Source organism: Notolepis coatsorum (assembly GCF_963971535.1).
Source record: "Notolepis coatsorum genome assembly, chromosome: 17".
Taxonomy (NCBI): Eukaryota; Metazoa; Chordata; class Actinopteri; order Aulopiformes; family Paralepididae; genus Notolepis; species Notolepis coatsorum.
Window position 1 is genome coordinate 13474982 of NC_140181.1, and position 25542 is coordinate 13500523.

The 25542-nt window shown below is 44.7% G+C and overlaps 1 protein-coding gene across 1 annotated transcript in view; it reads right to left on the minus strand.

Annotated features, from left to right (window-relative positions):
• Positions 1 to 460: 460 nt before the first annotated feature.
• The window catches only part of LOC311243473 (synaptotagmin-1-like), a gene marked incomplete at both ends in the record, with an annotated part of 72055 nt that continues 46973 nt past the window's right edge, over positions 461 to 25542 (minus strand). The window contains 3 exons of the mRNA XM_084332706.1: positions 461 to 481; positions 530 to 655; positions 6207 to 6382. Of these exons, the coding sequence (XP_084188832.1) occupies positions 461 to 481; positions 530 to 655; positions 6207 to 6382 (323 nt within the window). The remainder of the gene's footprint in view (positions 482 to 529; positions 656 to 6206; positions 6383 to 25542) is intronic.

The following is a 25542-nucleotide window of genomic DNA, read 5'->3' on the forward strand; positions in this document are numbered from 1 at the left end:
TGTAGGATTAGGAACATGTCTTCCTTGTAGTATGGGGATTCAATTGGGGGGATGTAGGTGGCACACAGGTAGATATCTTTCTCTCTCTCTCTCTCTCTCTCTCTCTCTCTCTCTCTCTCTCTCTCTCTCTCTCTCTCTGTCTCTCTCTCTCTGTCTCTCTCTCTCTCTCTCTCTCTCTCCTCTCTCTCTCTCCTCTCTCTCTCTCTCTCTCTCTCTCTCTCTCTCTCTCTCTGCGGGGCTGTGTGCGGAGGCTCTGTGAGGAGCACGCTCACTACAGCGACACCACGTGTGCTCCACGCCAGAGAAGCTCCAGGGACCAGACGGACTCTGGAGATCACGCCCGCCGACGGGACAATGTTGTGCAGCACCTTGGGCCGGGCCCCGCCCTGAGTCAGTCACCACGACAACAGGGGAGGGGAGGGGGGGGGGGGGGGGGGGGGGGGGGGGGGGGGTGACCATACTACGAAGGAGGACCTTTTGGCTACAACGACACACAGTGAGAGCAGGTTCGTGAGAAGCGAACTCTTACCGTATTCTCGGAGAAATTGTAATCCAGGGAGTATTGTAATTTGCCCAGTTTCTCATCCTCCTTGGGCTCCGCCTCTTTCTCCGTGTCCGTCAGCCCTGTCTCCGCATCATCCTCATCCTTCAAGGCCTGAAGGAGACACCCACCAACAGTCAGTGTCGTCCGCGTGGCGCCGGAGCCGGCCGTTCCCCCGTTCGGTCCCCGGGGGCCCTGCCAGCGGACCTACTCCTGTGAAGAGCTGCCTCTCTCTTTGTTTGTGTGTGTGGAGGGGGAGGGGGGGGAGGGGGGAGGGGGGGGAGGGCAGAGCAAGCACTTAAAACAACACAGCAGTTACTGTAACACCAGGACATGCTCTGAGATGCACAATTAGCCCCGCGTCTGGACACCACCTTGAGATGCTTCTCTATCGGTGTCCCTGGGCGTTCGGTCAGGAGGCAAGATCAGACGATAATGACAGAGATGGGAGACGTGGCGGGTGGAGAGAGAGAGGGGGGGGGGGGGCATGGAGAGGGGGGGGGGGCATGGAGAGAGGTGCAGAGAGATAGGAGGGAGAGAGAAAAGAAAGAGAGGGGATGTAGAGAGAGAGAGAGAGATAGAGAGAGATGAGAGCGAAAAGCTTCCAGAAAGCACCACAGCAAAGACAATTCCCTTGATGTTATTTCAGGCAGATCAAATCTCTAGCAAAGAAAACAAACACATATCGACTGGGGAATGTCTGACATGGCAGAGAAGAAGTGAGGTTGAGGCCCTTTGCCTGGTGTTGAGTGAGGGGGGGGGGGGGCAGCAGGTGAGGAGAGGAGGGGGGGTGGAACAGTTTGTTATCAGAACGCATGCGATTGAAGAGGCAAAGACTAGCTTCACGTGTCATTCATAGTGCACAAGTGTCAAAAGTTGCCTTCCAAGATGTCTCTTTTTAAAATAATTTCGCATGCAGAGCATTCTCACTAGCACAGGCCAGTGCTCTCATGTGACCCCCCCCACACCCCATTCCCCCAAGTCTCACCCCCCCGTCAGACACGCGCACATTGTCATCATCACAACCCTCAGCTGCATGTATTAACCCCCCTCCCCCCCCCCACCCAATAAACGCAGATGGTAGCTAGAAGCATCATGCTAGCAGTAAGTGGGTAGGTGTGGGTAAGAGGGTATGTACATCGGGGGAGGGGGGGGGGCCTGCTCCTATTAGTCGGTCAGGTTGCTTGTGTGAAAAGCAAAAGGCCGAACTGCACTGATCGGACTCGAGTTCTGGGTTCAGTCTCCTCCTCCGGCGAGCGCGTCGCTCTTATCGTCGGACCAAAACCTTGTAAGGCAAAGTTTAGCGTTTCTCTTTAAAGTTGACAATGGTCCCAGGTTTCATGACCCTAGGACACCTCATCAGAACCTAATGTCGAATTTCACAAATTTATTGAAGTTCATCTGAAAATGAGGGTGTTTTTCTTACTTCCAGAAAAGGTACAAAGGTTTTGGCCGACAGCGGCGATGCGCAAATTGAGTGTTTTTCAATTTCACCCCCCTCTAATCCAATTGGGAAAATGACAACTGCCATTTACTTGGCACAGGGGTAGAGCATGTGAGCAACGATTGAGAAAAGTAACACCGATTTCTAGTCCCCTCGTAAAGTGCATCGGGCAAATTTGACACGGTTTCCTAAAGTGAATCCAACTTTCCAAGTAACTGGAGTTCCCGTGAGAATCTGTCATCTGTCTCTCTCCACTCGTGTTGACAGAGGGGGAGCGCCAGAAGCTACGACTAGAGAAACCTCCACTCGTGTTGACAGAGGGGGGAGCGCCAGAAGCTACGACTAGAAACCTCCACTCGTGTTGACAGAGGGGGGGAGCGCCAGAAGCTACGACTAGAGAAACCTCCACCACTCGTGTTGACAGAGGGGGGAGCGCCAGAAGCTACGACTAGAGAAACCTCCACTCGTGTTGACAGAGGGGGGAGCGCCAGAAGCTACGACTAGAAACCTCCACTCGTGTTGACAGAGGGGGGAGCGCCAAAAGCTACGACTAGAAACCTCCACTCGTGTTGACAGAGGGGGAGCGCCAGAAGCTACGACTAGAAACCTCCACTCGTGTTGACAGAGGGGGAGCGCCAGAAGCTACGACTAGAGAAACCTCCACTCGTGTTGACAGAGGGGGGATCGCCAAAAGCTACGACTAGAGAAACCTCCACTTTAAGCGGTGGTTTCAGGATGACATCACTTGTAGAGCTTCTCAATCATTCCATGCGTCGCTCCCGGACGCGTGAATATTTTAGGCAACCAACTTGTGTTTAGCGTTTCTCTGATTGGCCAATACGCCCCATGTGACCACGGCAGCGCGAGAGAGCGGCAGCGCGGAAATAGGCTGTCTATTGCCTCGCGCTGCAGCGCGGAAATAGGCTGTCTATTGCCATTCTCTAAGTCAAACTCTAACCTTAACCAGCTCCTTAACAGCGCCTAAACTTAACCCTTCTAACCTTAAGCAACTCCGAAACAATGCCTAACCTTAACCAACTCCGAAACAATGCCTAAACTTAACCCGGCGAAATGAATGCACGTTAAAAAATATTGCCATTCTCTAAGTCAAACTCTAACCTTAAACCAGCTCCTTAACAGCGCCTAAACTTAACCCTTCTAACCATAAGCAACTCCGAAACAATGCCTAACCTTAACCAACTCCGAAACAATGCTTAAAGTTATGCCTAAACTTAACGGCGAAAGAATGCGAATGCACGTTAAAAAAAAAAAAAAAAAAAAATTGAAGGGAATCGAACTAGCCAGCAACGAGCCGTAGGATCCACAGCGATGCAGCGTCGCCAATTGAGCTATTTCTGGATACTGAATAAGGGGGCGGTTACTGGCATATAATGCTGCCGCGACGGAGCTATCAAAAGGCTCTGCTGCTGCCCGCGTCGCCGCGGGGGCGTGGCTAGACGCAAGTTGGGCGTGGTTAGACACAAGTTGGTTGCCTTTAATATTTAGGCCTCCCGCGTGGCAAATCAAAGACTCAGGCGGGGAGACGTGTAAAACTTGGCAATAAATCAATGCAGTTCAACCTTGTCAAAGCGCACCCAATGCTTCTCTCGTACATATATATGTGCATATGCAGGTTTTTACACACATATATACAGTAGACATATATACATGTACTGTATGCATAGTTACATATATTTGGTTCTACGGGAGTTAAGTTCGTTCGTCAAGAGGCTTTGAAAAAAATAAACGTCAAGAGCAGCAGGCTTAGGAAGATCCAACAGCAATAGGGAACCTACCGCCACGTGGCAATCAGCACAGTCATCAGACACAACACACATAAGGAGGACATAGAAGGGAGAGAAACAAATTAAAACACACCACACGCAGGAGTTTAAACACACACAGCGCGGTCTGCAGGGCATACCGGGAGAAATGACTGCTCGCATCGGGAGCACCTGGCTCCACGACACGTAGGGGGTCAAGGGTTCATGAGGGGGGGGTAAGTGGGTGGTGGGTAGACAATACTTGTTATCTCACGTGTCTTACAAAAGGTATTCATAGTGTAAAGAGTAGGTACTGTATAGTACACTAATACTGCAATTGTACCAATAATACATTTAGTAGGAGAGGGGATGAGCTTTGAAGTCATTTGGACCGCTCACGCAAGTTATTGCTGTTAGTCGGGCGGAATGGGTGTCGCGTACCTGTCTGACTGGGAAAGTGGATTCAAGGGATTTTGGGACGGTCGTCCAAGTGGGTTTTAAAAAGTAATTCTAATCCTGTGGTTGTTTATGTGCTGGAGCTGTTTTGAGTCACCTGGGGTCCATATTCACAAAGCCTAGAGAGGCATGATGACAAAAAGAAAAAAGATTCCTAGTGCTCACTGACCCCAGATCAGAACTCTGTATCAATACTTTCCCTCCTTTTTCTGTTGTCAAGTTTACATGTTCAGAGGAGTTCCTTCAATATGACATTTGGGTCTCGTAGAGTCCTGAATTAAAGAGTAAATAAACAAATGGTCATTTTGCGGCCCCCAGTGTTGTGACATGGTTCATCACGCTGAGTCTGTCAAGGTGGGGCAGCAGGGAGAGATATAAACCAGTAGGGGGCAGCACAATACCCATGTGATTAGTTACTCTTTAAGACTTCAGTCATTTCTAGCTCCCATGTCTGAGCCACGTCTGATGGATGAGTGGTGGTGTTGCTGTGGGATGATAGGCTGCACATCAAAAGGACTCTGTCAATTATGCGCTGCTGAGGGTGGGCGGCGGTATTGAGAAGCGGTGTCGGTGCAATTAGCACGCCGACCGGGGTTTAGGTTGTCAGGGTTCCATATCATCCCGTTGAGCTGCTAGAGAGGGAGAGCTGCATTAATTCCCTGCCTTTTGGGTTGCGATTAGGTGACGTCATTCCTCTGGGTTGCTACAGTACCACTTCATTACACAGCGGACCTTACTCAAACCAAAGGACTGGACTTTAGAACCAAAACAAAGAAATAATTGGATAAGATTTAATGTTTTTTGTTAGTCAAATCCACAAAAGTATACATGGAAGTAAATTTGTATTTCATTGGTTTGGGACATTGAAAAACAATAGTGGCCGCCACTTTAGAACTCCCGCCCCGCAGTATGGCAAGGATGTAAGAAAAGAAACAAGGCACACTTCTATGACGGCAACATTTTTGTGATATTTGGAGAAGAATCTCTAAACATAACGTGTGGAATGTGTCTTTACTACAAAATGTGACGAATCAACAGTGGATGATGAATCTCATCATCAATAAAAACCAAAACAAATTAAACAATATGAAAAAGAAAACATTACTGAATATCATTAAACATTTGTAAATTGAAACATTGAACTTGTTGCATAGAATGGGGCGTTGATTGTGCAATTGGAAGCAGCTAGTGGTTGTCTTATAGCGGGTTAAGTAACATAACAAAACACAAGTTTGCATGTACCATTTGAATAACATAAGGAACACGATAATGCTAAGTGAATTATCACATGAGCATACACAGAAAAGCACCGTGACTTTCTTTTTGACTCGCTGACTTACTAATTTATCCGCCTCTTTTTATTGTACATTTCAATAAATACAAATAAAAAACATATTCCTTGTATTGTATAGTTTGTACAGATAGAATATATGTTGTGTATTATGTTTAGTTTATAGTCATAGTTATAGTTTATATAGACATAATATATATATTGTGTATTATGTTTAGTCTATAGTTTAGTTTATAGTTTATTTATAGTTATAGTTTTTAGTCATAATTATAATTTATAGTTACAATTTGTATAGACAGAATATAATATGTTGTGTAATATTGTTCACAAAACTACTACGGTTGAGGAGCGGGTGGAAAAAAACTAAAGCATCTCACGTTTTGTCCTGAATGTACATGAATGCACACTACAGGAGGTTAACCCTTTCACGGTTCCATCTGTAGTGTGGCAGTGAAAGGGTAAACCTCCGGTAGTGTGTCACTGCCACACGACAGAAGGTAAACCCTTTACCCATCCGCGGAGCTAATGATGCTAATAATGGAGCATCGCCGTCGGTTGTGTGATAGTAAAGGGCTAACCTTCTGTATTGTCACAGTGAAAGGGTAAACCTCCGGTAGTGTGGCAGGCGAAAGGGTAAACCTCCGGTAGTGTGGCAGTGACAGGGTTAAGCGTGTGCCAGTGAGCGTGAGCGTGGCGTGGGCAGGTGCTCACCTCGGTCTTGGCCCCGTCGTTCACGTCCATCATGTTGATGGCGTTCTTGCCCCCCTTGTCTTTGCCCTTCTTCTTGTTCTTCTTCTTGAAGATCCATTTCTTGCAGACGCAGAAGCAACAGGTCAGCACCAGGATGACCACCACGAAGGCGATGGACACGATGGCCCATGACGGCACTGTGGACACACACACACGCGCGCACACACACACACACACACACACACACACACACACACACACACACACACACACACACACACACACACACACACACACACACACAGGAAAATCAGCCATGAGATCGGGGGGGGGGGGGGGGGGGGGAATCTACTTTGCCTATTATTACCTACTAATATGCACTCAAGTATGAAGCACTCACTGTTTGACGAACAATCTTACTTACGCTTAGCTGTCAGAGTTGTACCCTTCCTGCTGGCGTCTATGGTTTCCACAACAAATTCGTGTTTCCGCGTTCGAGTTTTGTGCTCTGATTGGCCACACGCGTTTCGTGACTAGAAACGCGTGTGGCCAATCAGAGACGCGGAAACACGAATTTGTTGTGGAAAGTATTCAGGCTTCCTGCTGACTTGTTGTACAAACCTTGGATAAAAGAGTCAGCTAAATGACTAAATGTAAAAGTAAGAAGCCCTCTGGAACCACATGAACACCTGGGCTGGCTTGGGATCAGCTCCCGTCACAACGTTCTCTCCTGTGCCTTCCCAACTCCATAATAAATACGTAATAAAAAATGTATTAAATAATAGAAAATTCAAATTTCAGGTTTTTTGTCTAAGTATGTTTGCACAAGGAATTTATTTCGGTACGTTGGTGCATACAATAAACATAGAGACGGTAATACGATGTAAACAGGTACTGCAGGTCCAACAAGTATTACAGTCCAGACATATAAAATAGGAATAAAATACAATGAAAATATAAATATTTGAGTGAAAAGATCTTCAATCTCTTTTTTTCTACCCCTTAAAGTATGATTTACATTTAGTCATTTAGCTAATCATTTTATGATGATGAATCAAATGCCTATAGTTGTTACATATCTAAACCATCATTTCCCTGGCCCATGCCTCATCACCCCCATGATCTCCATGTCCGATAGTTTAGACAGCCTACAGTATGATTACACAATTACAGGTAATCAGGCGAAGTCATTGCTGGTGCTGAGGAGAAGATGAGACTATTTCACTGGTTGAGTTGGTGTCAGAATCATCAACTCCCAAATTGAGTCCAAATCGCACCTTTCTAATGACTGGCTGGCGAGACGGAAGCAGGAAGATAGATCGAAATGTGCCTGTAGAGTAGAGGACTGTAGAGTAGAGGACTAACAGCCAGAGATCATTTAAAAGGGGAGACAGACCAAGTCCTTGACCTCACTTCCTGTGATGCATCGTGTGAGCTACACAAGGCACGGCATTGGCTGACACACTAGAGCGGGTAGGCCTACTAGAGTACTAGAGCGGGCACAGTCTCCATTTCCCTCAAGAAGAGATGCACAGAGATGCCAAATCTGGCAAATAATTGTTCTTTACTGTAGAAATTGAGGTGAACATTGGCCTGTATCTTAACACATTGCGTGCCACGCCCCTTCCGGGAAGTGCATAGGCCATGCCACCCATTAACCCCATGTAAACGCTCACCTTGTTTGTAGAGCTAAACCTATATTTTATATTATAGCTATGAATCTAATAACGCCGTCGATTGTCAGTGAGTTTCTTCCGGTCAACATGCAAAAAACTGATAATTCTTTCATCCGTACATTTCCGTTTTATACCGTGGTGAATATGAGTATAGTTTGAGTGAGTAATCACAGGAAAAGACGCGGAAACAGTGTTTTATTGGAATTCACTAAACACGTTGCCATTCCTCGCTTAAATCAACGCTAGATTATCGGTATTATCTTTCATCATGCACGCATGAAAGGGGGCTTGGAGCGGGGCGCCCATCCATGCCGTGACCAACGGGACACAACACACACATACCACACAGACAGGCTTCGATCGTGGGAAAAAAAATATCGGATCAACGCAAGATTGGTAATAATAGTCCTTACCTTGTCCCTGATGTACTGCAAAAAGAATAATCCAATTATCTGATCGCCATTCCAGATATCCACAGAGATCCTGTCTCCGACGTTATCCAGCATTGCACATGAACGGGCGGGCGGGGTCAGTTGTCCAAGCCATCCCTATAAGCGCTTGTTTTGCCGGAGTTTTTAGAACCCGCCCCCACGCTGCAGCTCGGCCGAGAAAACAAACCACATTGTTTCAAATGGAGTGCAATACCGACTGCAAGGTGTTAGGCGGCGGTATTGTCTCCGGCGGCCCCGTAGTGGTGACCGGAGTGCTGGACGTCCCGCGATGATGTCGGGGAGGTTGCGACCCTCTCTGCGTGCCCCCCTATCTCCCTGTCTCCGGCTGTCTCGGAGCGATGACCGGAGTGTTGAATGTCCCGTGATTAAGACGGGGAGGACGTGACCCTCTTTGCGCCGCCCCTGTGCCTCAAATAGATTCGCAATCAGCTCTATCTTTAATCTTTCAAATTGTTCAGTTGCTATCAGCTCTATCTTTAATCTTTCAAAATGTTCAGTTGCTATTGCATGCACTCATCTGTGTTTCACTACACACTTGAGTGCATGCTTACCAACTGTCAGTCTGCAACACTACTAGACATATAAGAAGGGAGATCCCCCCTTGAATGGCCCTTCTAAGGTTTCTCTCCTCCACACTGCCTTTGGAGCATTTTTTCCCTATTGTTAGGTTTTAGTGAGTTTTTCCTTACCTTCGCGTGGGGTATGTCTGGGAGTGCTTGCACTCATTCATTTATTTGCATTTATTTTAAATTTGTTGGACCTTATGGTGTTCTTGTTCTGTTCTTGACTTATTGTTATGTTTCTTCTTGACTTGTTTAAAGAAGACGTGTCCGGCCCATGGGGACATTAATGTGTGTTGTCGGGCCTTACAAATACATTTGATTTGATTTGATTTATTGGCCGTCTGCGATCTCAGACACATTCAGGACAGCATGCACAAGGTGCCTCGATATATTGTGAATGGCAATAGCGAATAAAAGAAATAACGAAACATAAACGTAGATCTACATTTTTTGGCACTCAACGGTCGGGCCACAGAAACGTAGATCTACGTGAACGGCAGTCAATGTGAATGAATGAATCAAAACTTTATTTAACAGATTGCAGAATGGGTACAATACAGTACGGCTCAATACACACAATTGTTAAGGGGATGCAGACCAGAAAAAGACGTTTGTCTTGTTTACATCAGGGTCCCCCATTTTCAATGACATTCAATGACATTTATGACATACACAACACACATGACATTTATGGCATAGGGACATACATGACATACAGGTATTTAGTACTGTTACATTTGTGACATACTGTATACGATATTCAAATATACAGTACTGTTACCCATAGATCCTGACAGAGTATATACATATGATGGGGAGGGGACTGTACATTAGGAGGGGGTGGGTGGTTGGGAGAGAAATATACATACGGTGGGGAGAGAATATATACATGCGGTGGGGAGGAGACTGTCTATTAGGAGGGGGTGGGGGGGTTTGGACATTTACGGTGGCCAGTTTCGAATTGCAGTCTCCCGTAGGTGCTCTTTAAGAGTGGTTTTGAATGTGGGTAGGGATTCACATTCCTTTACAGCTTTGGGTAGGGCGTTCCACATTGATGTGGCATAATTGCGAAACGTGTTTAGTCCCTTGTTTGAGCCAAATCTGGGTTTAACATGATTTGTGGAGCTCCCTCTGGTGTTGTGATCTTGGTATTCACTGACCTTTGGGAAGTATTTTGACATGTACATGGGTACCTTGGTCGTATAGTGTATCTTGTAGACCAGGCCCATTGCAAGTTGCTGTACTCTGTCGTCTACTCTAAGCCATCCTAGGTTGTCAAAGTGGGCAGGGGTGAGGTGGGTTCTAGGGGTAAGGTCAAGTAGAAGTCTGACCAGTTTGTTTTGTGATGTTTGTAATCTTGTTTTTAGCACCTTTGATGTGCTTTGGTACCATGAGGTGCAAGCATAGTCGTAGTACCCTTGAATGAGTGCTCCTGCCAGGGTCTTCAGGGTATTCTTGTTTACCAGAGAGGAGATCCGGTACAAGAATCTAGTTCGTTGGTTGACTTTTTTTATTACCTTGGATGCCATTTTGTCACAGGAAAGATTTGCCTCTAGGATGGAACCCAGGTAGGTAATTTCATCTTTTCTTGTGACAATATTGTCACCCACTGTAACTGAGAAGCCGTCGGTCTTGGTGAGTTTGTTATTTGATCCGAAGAGAATGGACTCTGTTTTGCCCATGTGTAATGATAGTTTGTTATCAGCGAGCCAGGTGCAGATTCTGCAGAGTTCAGAGCTGAGGGTTTTTTCAACCTGTAACTTGTTCTTGTCAGAGACCAGCAGGGCTGAGTCGTCCGCGAACAAGAACAAGTTGCAGTGGGTACAGAAAATCATATAATGATCACTTAACCCGCATGCTATCACCCCTTTATTGGAGATCATGGACTTGTCAGATGTGTTAACAAACTGAGTTGCTGCTTGTCTAGCGATCTCACAGTGTTAAAGGTAGCACCTGTGTTACAACGGTTCAGCCCCCTTAGGAGACAGGACCTGTTCCATTGTCATACCATCACACTGGCTCTGATTTTAATGTGTTATCTGTCTTTATTAAAGTATCTTTGCCAAAGAGGGTCATATATTGTATAGGAAGAGGGCACTCTGCTGTGAAAATGAATAGCAGGCGACGTCCTCACTGATAACTCAACGCACGTCATTCACATTATTAGCGAAACTGACATGTGCAATAGCAATCAACTGTCAGGAATCAATCAGGAATGTCAATTTCAATATTGTAAATAAAATGTGTTCTCAATTTGATGTAAAAACTAGCCAAATCATTAGCCTAGTTTCTAAGCTGGCAAATCTGTTGCTCAATCAAATAGGGGAGAGTGGGGTGAGAAGTGCCAAACTTACTTAAAGTGCCTTTAAAGCAAGGTGATTACAGTAATGCCCCTGTGGTATATTCTGCATTGAAAAACATGTCTTCTCTTAAGAACTCTTCAGCTACTGGTCTTGAAAACTTGGTTGGTAAGGAAAAGGTATAGGAAGTAAACTTATATTGTAATCTGGGTAACATAGGGGTTAAAGATCAGAGGCTCTGGCTTCAAGCGGTGCCACACCTTCCCCCTGAGGGGGAAAGGTGAGGAATCACAACATGAAACCATCCTTAATTTGCACATAGGTCTGAAAAGGGTGATTTAATTACTCCCACTTCCCTGGCTCCCTGCAACTGTAAATACCCCGGAGCACATTTTTTAGGCCTTGGGACAAAGTAATTTAGCATTTGAATGGTTCATCTGTTATCCCAGGCTTCCACTAAAGGCTAAAAATAGCATCTGAAAAGATAGAGTTGTTTACTATAGCCAGACCCCTACAATAGGTTTGTAGATTAGCTCACAGAAACTCTGAAGGGTCCAACTTCACAGGAAACCCGTGTTTACTCAAACCACTTAATTGTCTAAATTTAGAGAACAGGTAACTAGAAAATAATGCATAATTTAATATAAAGTATAGACTAAATCTGTTTAAATTATTGCATTGATCCGTTTAACACTAAATAAGGTAATTAATAATAATAATAATAATAATAATGCAGGACCTGTTGCAGAGGTCTTTATTCGGCATGCAACGACACTCAATGTTTTAGCGGTACACACAGCGGTTATTTTTTTTAGCACACACACCGGAACACACACACATGCATTGTCTCTTTAGAATCGCCGATGCGATTCGTATCTGCGATTAACCCATCCCGTCGTCCTTCCCCCCCAAGGGCAGCCGGGAGCAGACAGGCGTCAACGTGAGCCGCGCCAGGGGACCAATCCAAGTGCTCCTGTCCGTCTTCGTCAAGGACGCCACAGCGTTAGCGATCTTGTTGTTGTGCATGTTTTTCCATTGGGTTTATCTTATCGGGGGGGAAACCCTTGCGAGCACGGGGAGAACATGCAAACTCCACACAGAAAGGCCTGGGAGATACCCCACCTGGGTAACTGGCATCATGGAAACCATGGTCCCCAAGCGGGAATCGAACCCTGGACCTTCTTGCTGTGAGGCGACAGTGTTAACCACTACACCACCGTGCCGCGTGTAATTAAGAACCATGGCTAAGTGATTAAATCCCATATAGAGTAAAGTTAATAAATCTGCAGTAGAAAGGTGTCATGTGGAGAACAATTTGGCCCTATTCCCCGTACCTGGTTCAACTAAGTCGATCAAGAGTCACATTATCCAGATTCAGTTAACCCGATGTTTGAAGCCGGGATTTTCCTGTTCCTCCAAGGTGGATTCAGTCTCGTTAACTCAAACCAGACTTGAGACCCAGGATAAGTGCGCGCGGCCGCTCCAGTTGAAAAGCCAGCACGTATCGATAGCAGAGATCCTGATTCTCTAGCGGCATTGATTGATTAATTGATTTAAAACTTTATTAACATATTGCAGTACGGCTCAATCGCCTCGCCGACAAGTTAAATGCGTTATCTATAGGCTAATTTTAAGTCCCTCACATCAATCAGATTATATTCCTTTAAACTTGCCTGCTGGATTGAATAATCAAATGAGATCTTGCTAGCGAAAATAATTAGTTAAACTGTTATACAGAATAACGATACGGCTCTCTTACCCATTGATTGATGTATGGTCGATCTTTTACTTATTTCCACTGTGGTGTAACGGGTTCTTCTTTTGACTTTCACGCAGACGACCGGGGTTCGAAACCTAGTCTTTTCCTTCTCTTTGCAATGTAGGAATAATTCAATTTGGTGCACGTTGAGAGCTATATAAAGAATGACATCCTCAATGCATGTAGATTTATAATATTTTAACTTAAAACTAGGCTACTTCTGCGTATAATCATTAATATTATATTCCAAAAAATTATATTGGAAACACGGGGTTTCGAACACCGGTCGCCGGGTTGGCAGGATTGAGCACTACCGCTGCGCCACTGTGCCAGATGGGATAAATTCATTGTTTATACATTAATGAACGAGAGACCCGTGTTTAGAATATTCTTTATTTTGAATGAAGTTTCATCTCTTTATTCTCATTCATTAATGTGACGTCAACGGCTCATTCAATTTCTCAAATCCCAGTTACAATATCACACAAAATCCACAATCCACGCATAGACACTTCAATTTTATGCTTGAATGAAACAAAATCCAGGCGCTCCTGTCCTTCCTCGCTCCTCATCCACAGCGGAGAATATGAAAGGAATCAGAGCCAAACGAGCGATAGGTTTCAATCATTAAGGATGTCCCCGCGGGATTCACATTTGCAATGCTGCGCGTTGTTAAAATAACCACATAATGTGTACATCGCACCGAGCGAGCGCCACGGTATATAACGTGCATTATTTAGGACAAAGTGAATTTAGTATCAGCATTTTGGGTCTATTTTACATTTCAAAAGCCCCCTCTGGAAGAATGGAGCACAAAAACGTAATTCAGAATGGTATAATGCAGATCGTAGACTGTGGGAATAATTTCAGGAAACGGGCTGTCATTTCTTTGCGGGGGCGTGGCGATGGTTCATCCGGCTAACTTGAACTTAAACCCTGCTCTCGACCAGGCTCAAACTTTTTGATCTGTTGTCATGGTGATTTAGACAATCCAGCTTCGGGGAACAGGAAGGTCCGGCTTAAGTCAGACTTGACCGAAAGTTATCCGGCTAACTCAGTTATCCAGGTACGGGGAACGGGGCCCAGGAAGGATGGTGCCGGCGTCTGGAGCATCTGGTTGTGGGGACAGAATGGAAAACGGAATTTGGCTTAAAAGTTGTGTAAAGTACAACCAAACAATAATGATCATTTAGGACAATAAATAACAAAATAGAGCCCATTTTTACCCCGTCATTTTAAGACTATATAGGATGCGGTGGACCATTTGAAAGTTGAATTAGACAGTAAAATATGGTATATATTAAAGATAGAATTATCTAATTAGGTTTAAAAATACCTAGAAGATAATAAATAGTTTAAGAAACCAAATAGACTAAAATAGATAATCATTTGAAGATCCTATAATCAAAAATAGGCTAACTTAGGTATTTAAAGCACTAGGGAATTTGGTAAAAGAACTAAATTAATAGTTAATTAAAGTTAAGAAATAATCCTTGAGTTTTAAGTAAATGAAATCAAATCCTATATACGTTTAGACGCTAACTAAAATAACATTCTAAATCTATCTAAAACAGAGAGGAACTGCCTCTAGATTCAAAATCATTCCATATAGAGCGTGGTATAACTTCTAAAATGGCAGCTTGGCTCAAAGATGGCCGACGTCTAGAAAACAGCCAATCGGAAGAGAAGTGAACGCCCCCTAGCGATCGTCACTCGACGACCGCGCAGGGGCGGGACTTAGGGCTTTTAAGGAGAAAACTCTAGAAGCCACAAAACGGAACATAGCCGACCTCCACCTTCCAGACGATTGCACGAGAAAAGAGACAAGAGGGTTGCCAAGGCGACCACTGATCAACAAAGAAGACGAAACCTATTAGCTAGAAAGTAATTCAAGAATCTGTTCAATTCATAATTGAGTTGTGTTTAAAGGAATGAATAAACACAGCTGCTTTTTAAGTCAACATCTCGTCCGACTTTGATTCATCCAACCTACTATTTGAGTGAGTAAAGAAGGGTTATAACGCAGAGGAAAGAGATCACTATACCAGCATAAGAATTATCACTACAAAGCTTTAGGCTTGTAACGACACCCCCAACTAAAATATGTACATATAGTTTAGCATGTTGTGCATCCCTGGGGACAATCACTTTGGATCTTAAATAAATTGTTTCAGAAATATAGCTTTAGAAAAAAAAGTGGTTTTGTGGCCCAACTTGCCCCCGGTGCGGGGTAAGTTGTGCCATTAGAGAGAATACACTGGGGTAAATTGTGCCATTGATCATTTTAAGTAAAACAGATCATTTTAATCTCAAAAGCGGTAAAAGCATCCTGCAGATCTTCATCTCCTTTCCAACCCGACGTATAGTCTTCCCCTGTTGCACCTCTTTCACTGCTCTTTCCAACTTCTCAAGAGGATTTGAAACCCTGTCTGTCTTCCATTTGTATCTGTGTGGCATGATGGATTTTGGTCTAAAATTAAGAATATCACATTGTTTTAGTGATCAAATGTAAGAATGCAATGTACAATAACAATAAAATACAATAAAGTAATATATATATAGTTAATAATTATAAGTTGGGGCAACTTAACAAAGAGAATATCTGGCACAAATCACCCCAAGCCTACCATTTGAAAAAAATGCATCCCCCAGCTGTTTTGAGCTAGCATCATGCTAACTGTATAGACGCATGGTGTAGCTTACTAAAGCACTAAAACATGTGTGAACTGTTTTCAAAGTTGTCTATAATTGTTCAAACACAGCAATAAAAAAACCTTGATCATAAAATGTTTACTTTGGAGGGCAAAACCATGTTTTTTTTTACTTAAATGTGCTTAAATGTGTCTCCCTTCTTTGCAGGTTGATTGAAATGGATGCCTCTCCAAAAATATGTTGTCACATGACCGACTTCTTCTATGGTCTTCTAGATAACAGGGGTGGCACTGCCTCCCCTAAGCCTCCTCTGCTTTTCCTGGTATAAGTCGTTTCACGTCTCACTCTAGTCGAGAGTGGGACGCAAAGCTGGTGACAGAAGTAGCTACTGTATAAGGAGAGTTGCGTCTCGGTTCCTCCCGGTCTCTGTCGTTGCTACGGTGATGTGGAGCCTCTGGTGAACGTCAGCGCTAGCTAGCTAGGCCGCTGCTCTGCAGTCCAGACATGCGCGGAGTGTTAACAGCGCCGCAGCACCCCCGCCTGAGTGGCGGCGGCCAATTTAGTGGAAGACACAACAGATGCTGGCATTTTCCGCTTGCCGTTTAAACCAAAGACTCTCAGACAACTGACACTTTCATGCCGATCAGCACCGGCACCGGGGAACTCGCGGCAGGCTGAGAGAGAAGGTGATTTGCCGGTTGGCTCGAGAGGCATAAGCGACACGGCGACCGTGACAAGTCAATAATGCCGCCGAACGCATTCACAGGGTTTTGACGCACCTCTCTGAAGTGCTCCTGGCTTGCTGTGCCTTGAACATGTCAAACATGGACGCTAAAAAATTACTTTGATGCCGAGATTTATATGCATATTACGCGCATTTCACAGCAGCCATTTTGACTTGTTACATACAGTAGAGTGTAAAATAATGTGTAACCGCAGATAAAGGATAATGAATATTCATATCTATGGTTACACCTTTGTTTAGTCAAAAGGGCTGCCATGAAAAGGTCCCTATTGCTTATGGATGATGCAATGATGAAAGATGAAGCATTCTTCTTCAGAAGAAGAAAACATATCTCGGAGTGGAGTGACTTGAGATCCCACACCTAGAACTGCTTGAATATGCCCTCTTCAGAGAGAGGGGTGACAGTGGCTTGGGAGGTAGAGCAGTCGTCTGGTAATCCGGAGGTTCCCGGTTCGATTCCCGCTCCTCCCGGGCAGCGTGTCGAAGTGTCCTTGAGCAAGACACTTAACCTCTAATTGCTCCCGATGAGCAGGTCGGCACCTTGCATGGTTGCCTCCGCCGTCGGTGTGTGAATGTGTGAGTGAATGGGTCAAATGTGAGGAACAAAGTGTAAAGCGCTTTGGATAAAAGCTCTATATAAATGCAGTTATACAATGGCATGCAAATTTCTTGATTCTGAAACAGTCAAGTTAGACGTGGTTATTTCTCATAACACACGCTCGTGATCCCAGAACCAGCCCCCAACCGAATTACAATCACTACAATGCTCGCTCATGCCTGTATTTTTTACTGTTGTGAAGCAATTTGAACTGCAACCTCTGTATGAAAAGTGCTATACAAATAAAGTTATTATTATTATTATTATTATTACTCCGCCAGTTCGAGTTTTTAGGAAAAACCAAGATGGCGGACAATACTCTTTACGAATGGATGTGTTGATAGCCTCATAACGACTCATTAAAAACGATTCTGTCATGTGGAATGTGTTAGTTTCTTAGACAATGTTGGATTATGTAATTGGTGGGTCATTGTGGAACAAAATCTAAATCGTGGGAAGTCTGTTGTTAGATGCCATTCGTCAAAAGGACACTCTCATTTCACTGTGAATAAAATTGTCAAGCAATCAATCAATCAAACCAATAACACAAGCTCACTTCACTGTTAGACGGCATGCTTTGAAGCAGCTCGGAGGTGCATGCCATCTAAGAATGAAGTGAGCGTGTGTTATTGGAATGATTGATTGATTGATTGAAAATTGTGTTGAGTTTATGTGTTATATATGATTGCATGTAACTGCTTAACTGTTCCACAAGAGGGCGCTATAGGCGGAAGGAGACGTAGCTATTGTAGCTGACGTCAGGTAAGAAGGTATTTAAGGGGTGTTCCCTCCCCCTCTGTCTCTTCCTCCGTCGCCTCTCACAGAGAGAAGGTCTCATAAGCTATGTGAAATAAACCGCGCCGATTAAAGGCTAAAGAAGGACCTTGTCGTCATGAACCTATTATTGTTGCTCCCCAGGTGACTCTGTCAACAAATTGTATTAATGTCCGCCTTGTTTCGAACTGGTTATGCTTAGGCCCTCTTTCGAAGTGGGTTATGCTTAGAGTTTATCTTTAGAGCAGGGCGATAGACCACCAGCCCTGATTCCAAACTCTAAGCATAACCGACTTCGAAAGAGGGCCAAATCATAACCAGTTTGAAACAAGGCGGACATTAATAACATTTTCAATCAATCAATCAATCAATCCAATAACACACACTCACTTAAAACAGCGCACCTCCGAGCTACTTCTATAGAAAGTAGGTTCAAATTTTTTTTTTGCCTCCTATAGGAGGACAATTGTATAAAGATGTAAGCACTGTCTATCTGTAATCAAATTTTCAATCAATCAATCAATCACTTCATTCTTAGATGGAATGCTTTGAAACAGCGCTGCTTCTACACACGGAGGCAACGTCTCTTATTTTATTTTTTTACTACTTTTTCTGCAGATGGTTTTGTCAATAAATCTTCAATTAATGTGTGTTTATTGTATAGCAATAAGGTTGGATGAATGTGCCAGTTGTATAAAAGCATTACACCACTTGTAGTCGTGCGTTATGAGAATTAGACCATGGCTAGGGGGGTCTAACGACCACTAGGGGGGTCTAACGGTCTAAAGGGGTCTAACGACCACCCCTAGGCATGGTCTAATTCTCATAACGCACTCCTGCATGTGATGTAATGCTTAACACATTCGGGACAGGCCACGGATAAATCCGTGTTTCGAATCCACCGGTTGAGGACCAACCACGGACATGTCCGTGGCAAGGTTTTTTTGGCTTTTATTCCATTGTAATAACCTACTCAATGTCACCGAGCGGCACTGCAGATCTACCCTCCTCTTCGAATTCTGGAAAGTGCATTACCGGCCAGATACTCTTAGGGGCGCTGTCCCGATAATGCAGTGTGCCCTGTGGCAGAACGGTGCATTCTTTTTTTTGACTTTCAATGTAGTTTCCAGTTAGCTGGATTCTATATGTGTAGCCTGTAGCTTGAAATACCTTTTGCGACGCCGAATTCACTACGCAGTAAAGGAATATATCATCAGCCAATGGACATATCGATCTACCAGATGGCGATCGATAACTGAGAAATGCTCTGGGGGATCCAACCGGCCCACGGTAAGATCTTTTTCACGTAAATTACATGCTGATCAGGGCTTGTTATGATAGCCATCCACCCGATCATCGAATGAGGCTAGCACGGTTATTGGTAATCAATAATCAGAAACGACATCCCCCCCCCCCCCCCCCCTTTCATGCATTCGTGGTGGACCATCATACCGATCATATACAGTTTGAGTTTTAACTGTAGCTTCTGTATATCCGTAATGCCATTGGATTTAACGTTAGTAGCTATTAGCCCTGTATCTCGCGTTCCAGGAAATATCCCTTATAACGCTTATATTCAAGACGCTATAAAAAATGAGAACGTATTGATGAATTTTTTTTTTCTTTAAGCCATTTTGAAGGGACGGTTTATGGTCTCAATTGACAATGAGAATGGACAGATAGCAATACTATAAAGTATAGATTTAGCTCTACAAACAGCCCCATGGACTATGCAAGTCCATTATGATGTGCTGGCCGTCTACAGTGATTTTAGACGGATCCAAATTGCCATGAATGTGTTAACCATTTCAGAGAGAGAGAGAACAAAGAAAACAACTATACAATTTCATGAAAGTAGTTCCTTTCTTTGAGTGAAAAGAATAAGAATTTATGGATGAATATGCTTTTTTTCAGAGAGAGAGAGAGAGAGAGAGAGAGAGAGAGAGTGAGAGAGAGAGAGAGAGAGATAAAACACTTCTTAATGCTTGAATATGCCTTCTTCAGAAAGAGAGCAAAGAAAACAACTATACAATTTCATAAAAGTAGTTCCTTTCTTTGAGTGAAAAAATATATAATTTATGGATGAATATGCTTTTTTCAGAGAAAGAGAGAGAGAGAGAGAGAGAGAGAGAGAAATCACGTCCTGGCTGTGAGTGACTTTTGTTTTGAGTTGGCATGCCTAAAATTGCTTATGATTGGATAAGCCTTCTACAGAAATAAACTTGAAGAAAGGCTTCTCTAAAACTTCCCTCCAAAGTGTCTGAGTTGTGAACGGAATGATTGATAGTTGTGTTCCCCTGCCGCGGCAGCGCCGGCCTGACTGGACCGCGCGGGTCAAGCTGTGTCGCCTGCAGAGCGTTCTGCTCCACGGCGCCGGCTTCAGCGGCCTGCTGCCAAACTCCAACACACAGACTGTACGCATCTTACATTTTAAGTAAAACATACGGCAGTAGATCCACATAATATCATTCTTACAAGGCATTTTGAGAATCTGCCTTATATGTCTGGGCATCCAGTAATCTAACATATAATAGTATAAAAACATGGATGAAATGAGTAAGGTAATGAGGAAAATGGTAAATGGACTGAATTCATATAGTGCTTTTATCCAAATGCGCTCTACAATGTACTATGCAACTTAAGTGTTTTACTGCTGGGAGGAGCCTGGGTTGAAGCGGGAACCTTCAGATTACCAGACGGCCACGCCTCTAGCCACCTCTAGATTACCTGCTCTAGTCACCTCTAGATTACCTGCTCTAGCCACCTCTAGATTACCTGCTCTAGCCACCTCTAGATTACCTGCTCTAGTCACCTCTAGATTACCTGCTCTAACCACCTCTAGATTACCTGCTCTAACCACCTCTAGATTACCTCCTCTAACCACCTCTAGATTACCTGCTCTAACCACCTCTAGATTACCTGCTCTAACCACCTCTAGATTACCTGATCTAACCACCTCTAGATTACCTCCTCTAGCCACCTCTAGATTACCTGCTCTAACCACCTCTAGATTACCTCCTCTAACCACCTCTAGATTACCTGCTCTAGCCACCTCTAGATTACCTGCTCTAGCCACCTCTAGATTACCTGCTCTAACCACCTCTAGATTACCTCCTCTAACCACCTCTAGATTACCTCCTCTAACCACCTCTAGATTACCTCCTCTAACCACCTCTAGATTACCTGCTCTAACCACCTCTAGATTACCTGTTCTAGCCACCTCTAGATTACCTGCTCTAACCACCTCTAGATTACCTGCTCTAACCACCTCTAGATTACCTGCTCTAGCCACCTCTAGATTACCTGCTCTAACCACCTCTAGATTACCTGCTCTAACCACCTCTAGATTACCTGCTCTAACCACCTCTAGATTACCTGTTCTAGCCACCTCTAGATTACCTGCTCTACCCACCTCTAGATTACCTGCTCTAACCACCTCTAGATTACCTGCTCTACCCACCTCTAGATTACCTCCTCTAACCACCTCTAGATTACCTCCTCTACCCACCTCTAGATTACCTGCTCTAACCACCTCTAGATTACCTGCTCTAGCCACCTCTAGATTACCTCCTCTAGCCACCTCTAGATTACCTGCTCTAACCACCTCTAGATTACCTGCTCTAACCACCTCTAGATTACCTGCTCTAACCACCTCTAGATTACCTCCTCTACCCACCTCTAGATTACCTGCTCTAACCACCTCTAGATTACCTCCTCTAGCCACCTCTAGATTACCTGCTCTAGCCACCTCTAGATTACCTCCTCTAACCACCTCTAGATTACCTCCTCTAACCACCTCTAGATTACCTGCTCTAGCCACCTCTAGATTACCTGCTCTAGCCACCTCTAGATTACCTGCTCTAACCACCTCTAGATTACCTCCTCTAACCACCTCTAGATTACCTGCTCTAACCACCTCTAGATTACCTGCTCTAACCACCTCTAGATTACCTGCTATAACCACCTCTAGATTACCTGCTCTAGCCACCTCTAGATTACCTGCTCTAGCCACCTCTAGATTACCTCCTCTAACCACCTCTAGATTACCTCCTCTAACCACCTCTAGATTACCTGCTCTAGCCACCTCTAGATTACCTCCTCTACCCACCTCTAGATTACCTGCTCTAACCACCTCTAGATTACCTGCTCTAACCACCTCTAGATTACCTGTTCTAGCCACCTCTAGATTACCTCCTCTAACCACCTCTAGATTACCTGCTCTAACCACCTCTAGATTACCTGCTCTAGCCACCTCTAGATTACCTGCTCTAGCCCCCTCTAGATTACCTCCTCTAACCACCTCTAGATTACCTGCTCTAGCCACCTCTAGATTACCTGCTCTAACCACCTCTAGATTACCTCCTCTAGATTACCTGTTTAACCACCTCTAGATTACCTGCTCTAGCCACCTCTAGATTACCTGCTCTAACCACCTCTAGATTACCTGCTCTAACCACCTCTAGATTACCTGCTCTAGCCACCTCTAGATTACCTGCTCTAGCCACCTCTAGATTACCTCCTCTAGCCACCTCTAGATTACCTGCTCTAACCACCTCTAGATTACCTGCTCTAACCACCTCTAGATTACCTGCTCTAACCACCTCTAGATTACCTCCTCTAGCCACCTCTAGATTACCTGCTCTAACCACCTCTAGATTACCTCCTCTAGCCACCTCTAGATTACCTCCTCTAGCCACCGCTAGATTACCTGCTCTAGCCACCTCTAGATTACCTGCTCTAACCACCTCTAGATTACCTGCTCTAACCACCTCTAGATTACCTGCTCTAACCACCTCTAGATTACCTGCTCTAACCACCTCTAGATTACCTCCTCTAACCACCTCTAGATTACCTGCTCTAACCACCTCTAGATTACCTGCTCTAGCCTCCTCTAGATTACGTGCTCTAGCCACCTCTAGATTACCTGCTCTAACCACCTCTAGATTACCTTCTCTAACCACCTCTAGATTACCTGCTCTACCCACCTCTAGATTACCTGCTCTAACCACCTCTAGATTACCTGCTCTAGCCACCTCTAGATTACCTGCTCTAGCCACCTCTAGATTACCTCCTCTAACCACCTCTAGATTACCTCCTCTAACTACCACTAGATTACCTGCTCTAACCACCTCTAGATTACCTGCTCTAACCACCTCTAGATTACCTGTTCTAGCCACCTCTAGATTACCTGCTCTAACCACCTCTAGATTACCTCATCTAACCACCACTAGATTACCTGCTCTAACCACCTCTAGATTACCTGCTCTAACCACCTCTAGATTACCTCCTCTAACCACCTCTAGATTACCTGTTCTAGCCACCTCTAGATTACCTGCTCTAACCACCTCTAGATTACCTCATCTAACCACCACTAGATTACCTGTTCTAGCCACCTCTAGATTACCTCCTCTAACCACCACTAGATTACCTGCTCTAACCACCTCTAGATTACCTGCTCTAACCACCTCTAGATTACCTCCTCTAGTCACCTCTAGATTACCTGCTCTAACCACCTCTAGATTACCTCATCTAACCACCTCTAGATTACCTGCTCTAACCACCTCTAGATTACCTGCTCTAGCCACCTCTAGATTACCTGCTCTAACCACCTCTAGATTACCTGCTCTAACCACCTCTAGATTACCTGCTCTAACCACCTCTAGATTACCTGCTCTAACCACCTCTAGATTACCTGCTCTAACCACCTCTAGATTACCTCCTCTAACCACCTCTAGATTACCTCCTCTAACCACCTCTAGATTACCTGCTCTAACCACCTCTAGATTACCTCCTCTAGCCATCTCTAGATTACCTCCTCTAACCACCTCTAGATTACCTGCTCTAACCACCTCTAGATTACCTGCTCTAACCACCTCTAGATTACCTGCTCTAACCACCTCTAGATTACCTCCTCTAACCACCTCTAGATTACCTGCTCTAACCACCTCTAGATTACCTGCTCTAACCACCTCTAGATTACCTGCTCTAACCACCTCTAGATTACCTGCTCTAACCACCTCTAGATTACCTGCTCTAACCACCTCTAGATTACCTCCTCTAACCACCTCTAGATTACCTGCTCTAACCACCTCTAGATTACCTGCTCTAACCACCTCTAGATTACCTGCTCTAACCACCTCTAGATTACCTGCTCTACCCACCTCTAGATTACCTCCTCTAACGACCTCTAGATTACCTGCTCTAACCACCTCTAGATTACCTGCTCTACCCACCTCTAGATTACCTCCTCTAACCACCTCTAGATTACCTGCTCTAACCACCTCTAGATTACCTGCTCTACCCACCTCTAGATTACCTCCTCTACCCACCTCTAGATTACCTCCTCTAACCACCTCTAGATTACCTGCTCTAACCACCTCTAGATTACCTGCTCTAATCACCTCTAGATTACCTGCTCTAACCACCTCTAGTTTACCTGCTCTAGCCACCTCTAGATTACCTGCTCTAGTCACCTCTAGATTACCTGCTCTAACCACCTCTAGATTACCTCCTCTAACCACCTCTAGATTACCTGTTCTAGCCACCTCTAGATTACCTGCTCTAACCACCTCTAGATTACCTGCTCTAACCACCTCTAGATTACCTCCTCTAACCACCTCTAGATTACCTGCTCTAACCACCTCTAGATTACCTGCTCTAACCACCTCTAGATTACCTCCTCTAACCACCTCTAGATTACCTGCTCTAGCCACCTCTAGATTATCTCCTCTAACCACCTCTAGATTACCTGCTCTAACCACCTCTAGATTACCTGCTCTAACCACCTCTAGATTACCTGCTCTAACCACCTCTAGATTACCTGCTCTAACCACCTCTAGATTACCTGCTCTAGCCACCTCTAGATTACCTCCTCTAACCACCTCTAGATTACCTGCTCTAGCCACCTCTAGATTACCTGCTCTATCCACCTCTAGATTACCTGCTCTAGCCACCTCTAGATTACCTGCTCTACCCACCTCTAGATTACCTGCTCTAACCACCTCTAGATTACCTGCTCTAACCACCCCTAGATTAACTGCTCTAGCCACCTCTAGATTACCTGCTCTACCCACCTCTAGATTACCTGCTCTAGTCACCTCTAGATTACCTGCTCTAACCACCTCTAGATTACCTGCTCTAACCACCTCTAGATTACCTGCTCTAGCCACCTCTAGATTACCTGATCTAACCACCTCTAGATTACCTGCTTTAGTCACCTCTAGATTAACTGCTCTAGCCACCTCTAGATTACCTGCTCTAACCACCTCTAGATTACCTGCTCTAACCACTTCTAGATTACCTGCTCTAACCACCTCTAGATTACCTGCTCTACCCACCTCTAGATTACCTGCTCTAGCCATCTCTAGATTACCTGCTCTAACCACCTCTAGATTACCTCCTCTAACCACCTCTAGATTGCCTGCTCTAACCACCTCTAGATTACCTGCTCTAACCACCTCTAGATTACCTGCTCTAACCACCTCTAGATTACCTCCTCTAACCACCTCTAGATTACCTGCTCTAGCCACCTCTAGATTACCTGCTCTAACCACCTATAGATTACCTGCTCTAACCACCTCTAGATTACCTCCTCTAACCACCTCTAGATGACCTGCTCTAGCCACCTCTAGATTACCTGCTCTAACCACCTCTAGATTACCTGCTCTAGCCACCTCTAGATTACCTGCTCTAACCACCTCTAGATTACCTGCTCTAACCACCTCTAGATTACCTGCTCTAACCACCTCTAGATTACCTGCTCTAGCCACCTCTAGATTACCTCCTCTAACCACCTCTAGATTACCTGCTCTAACCACCTCTAGATTACCTCCTCTAAC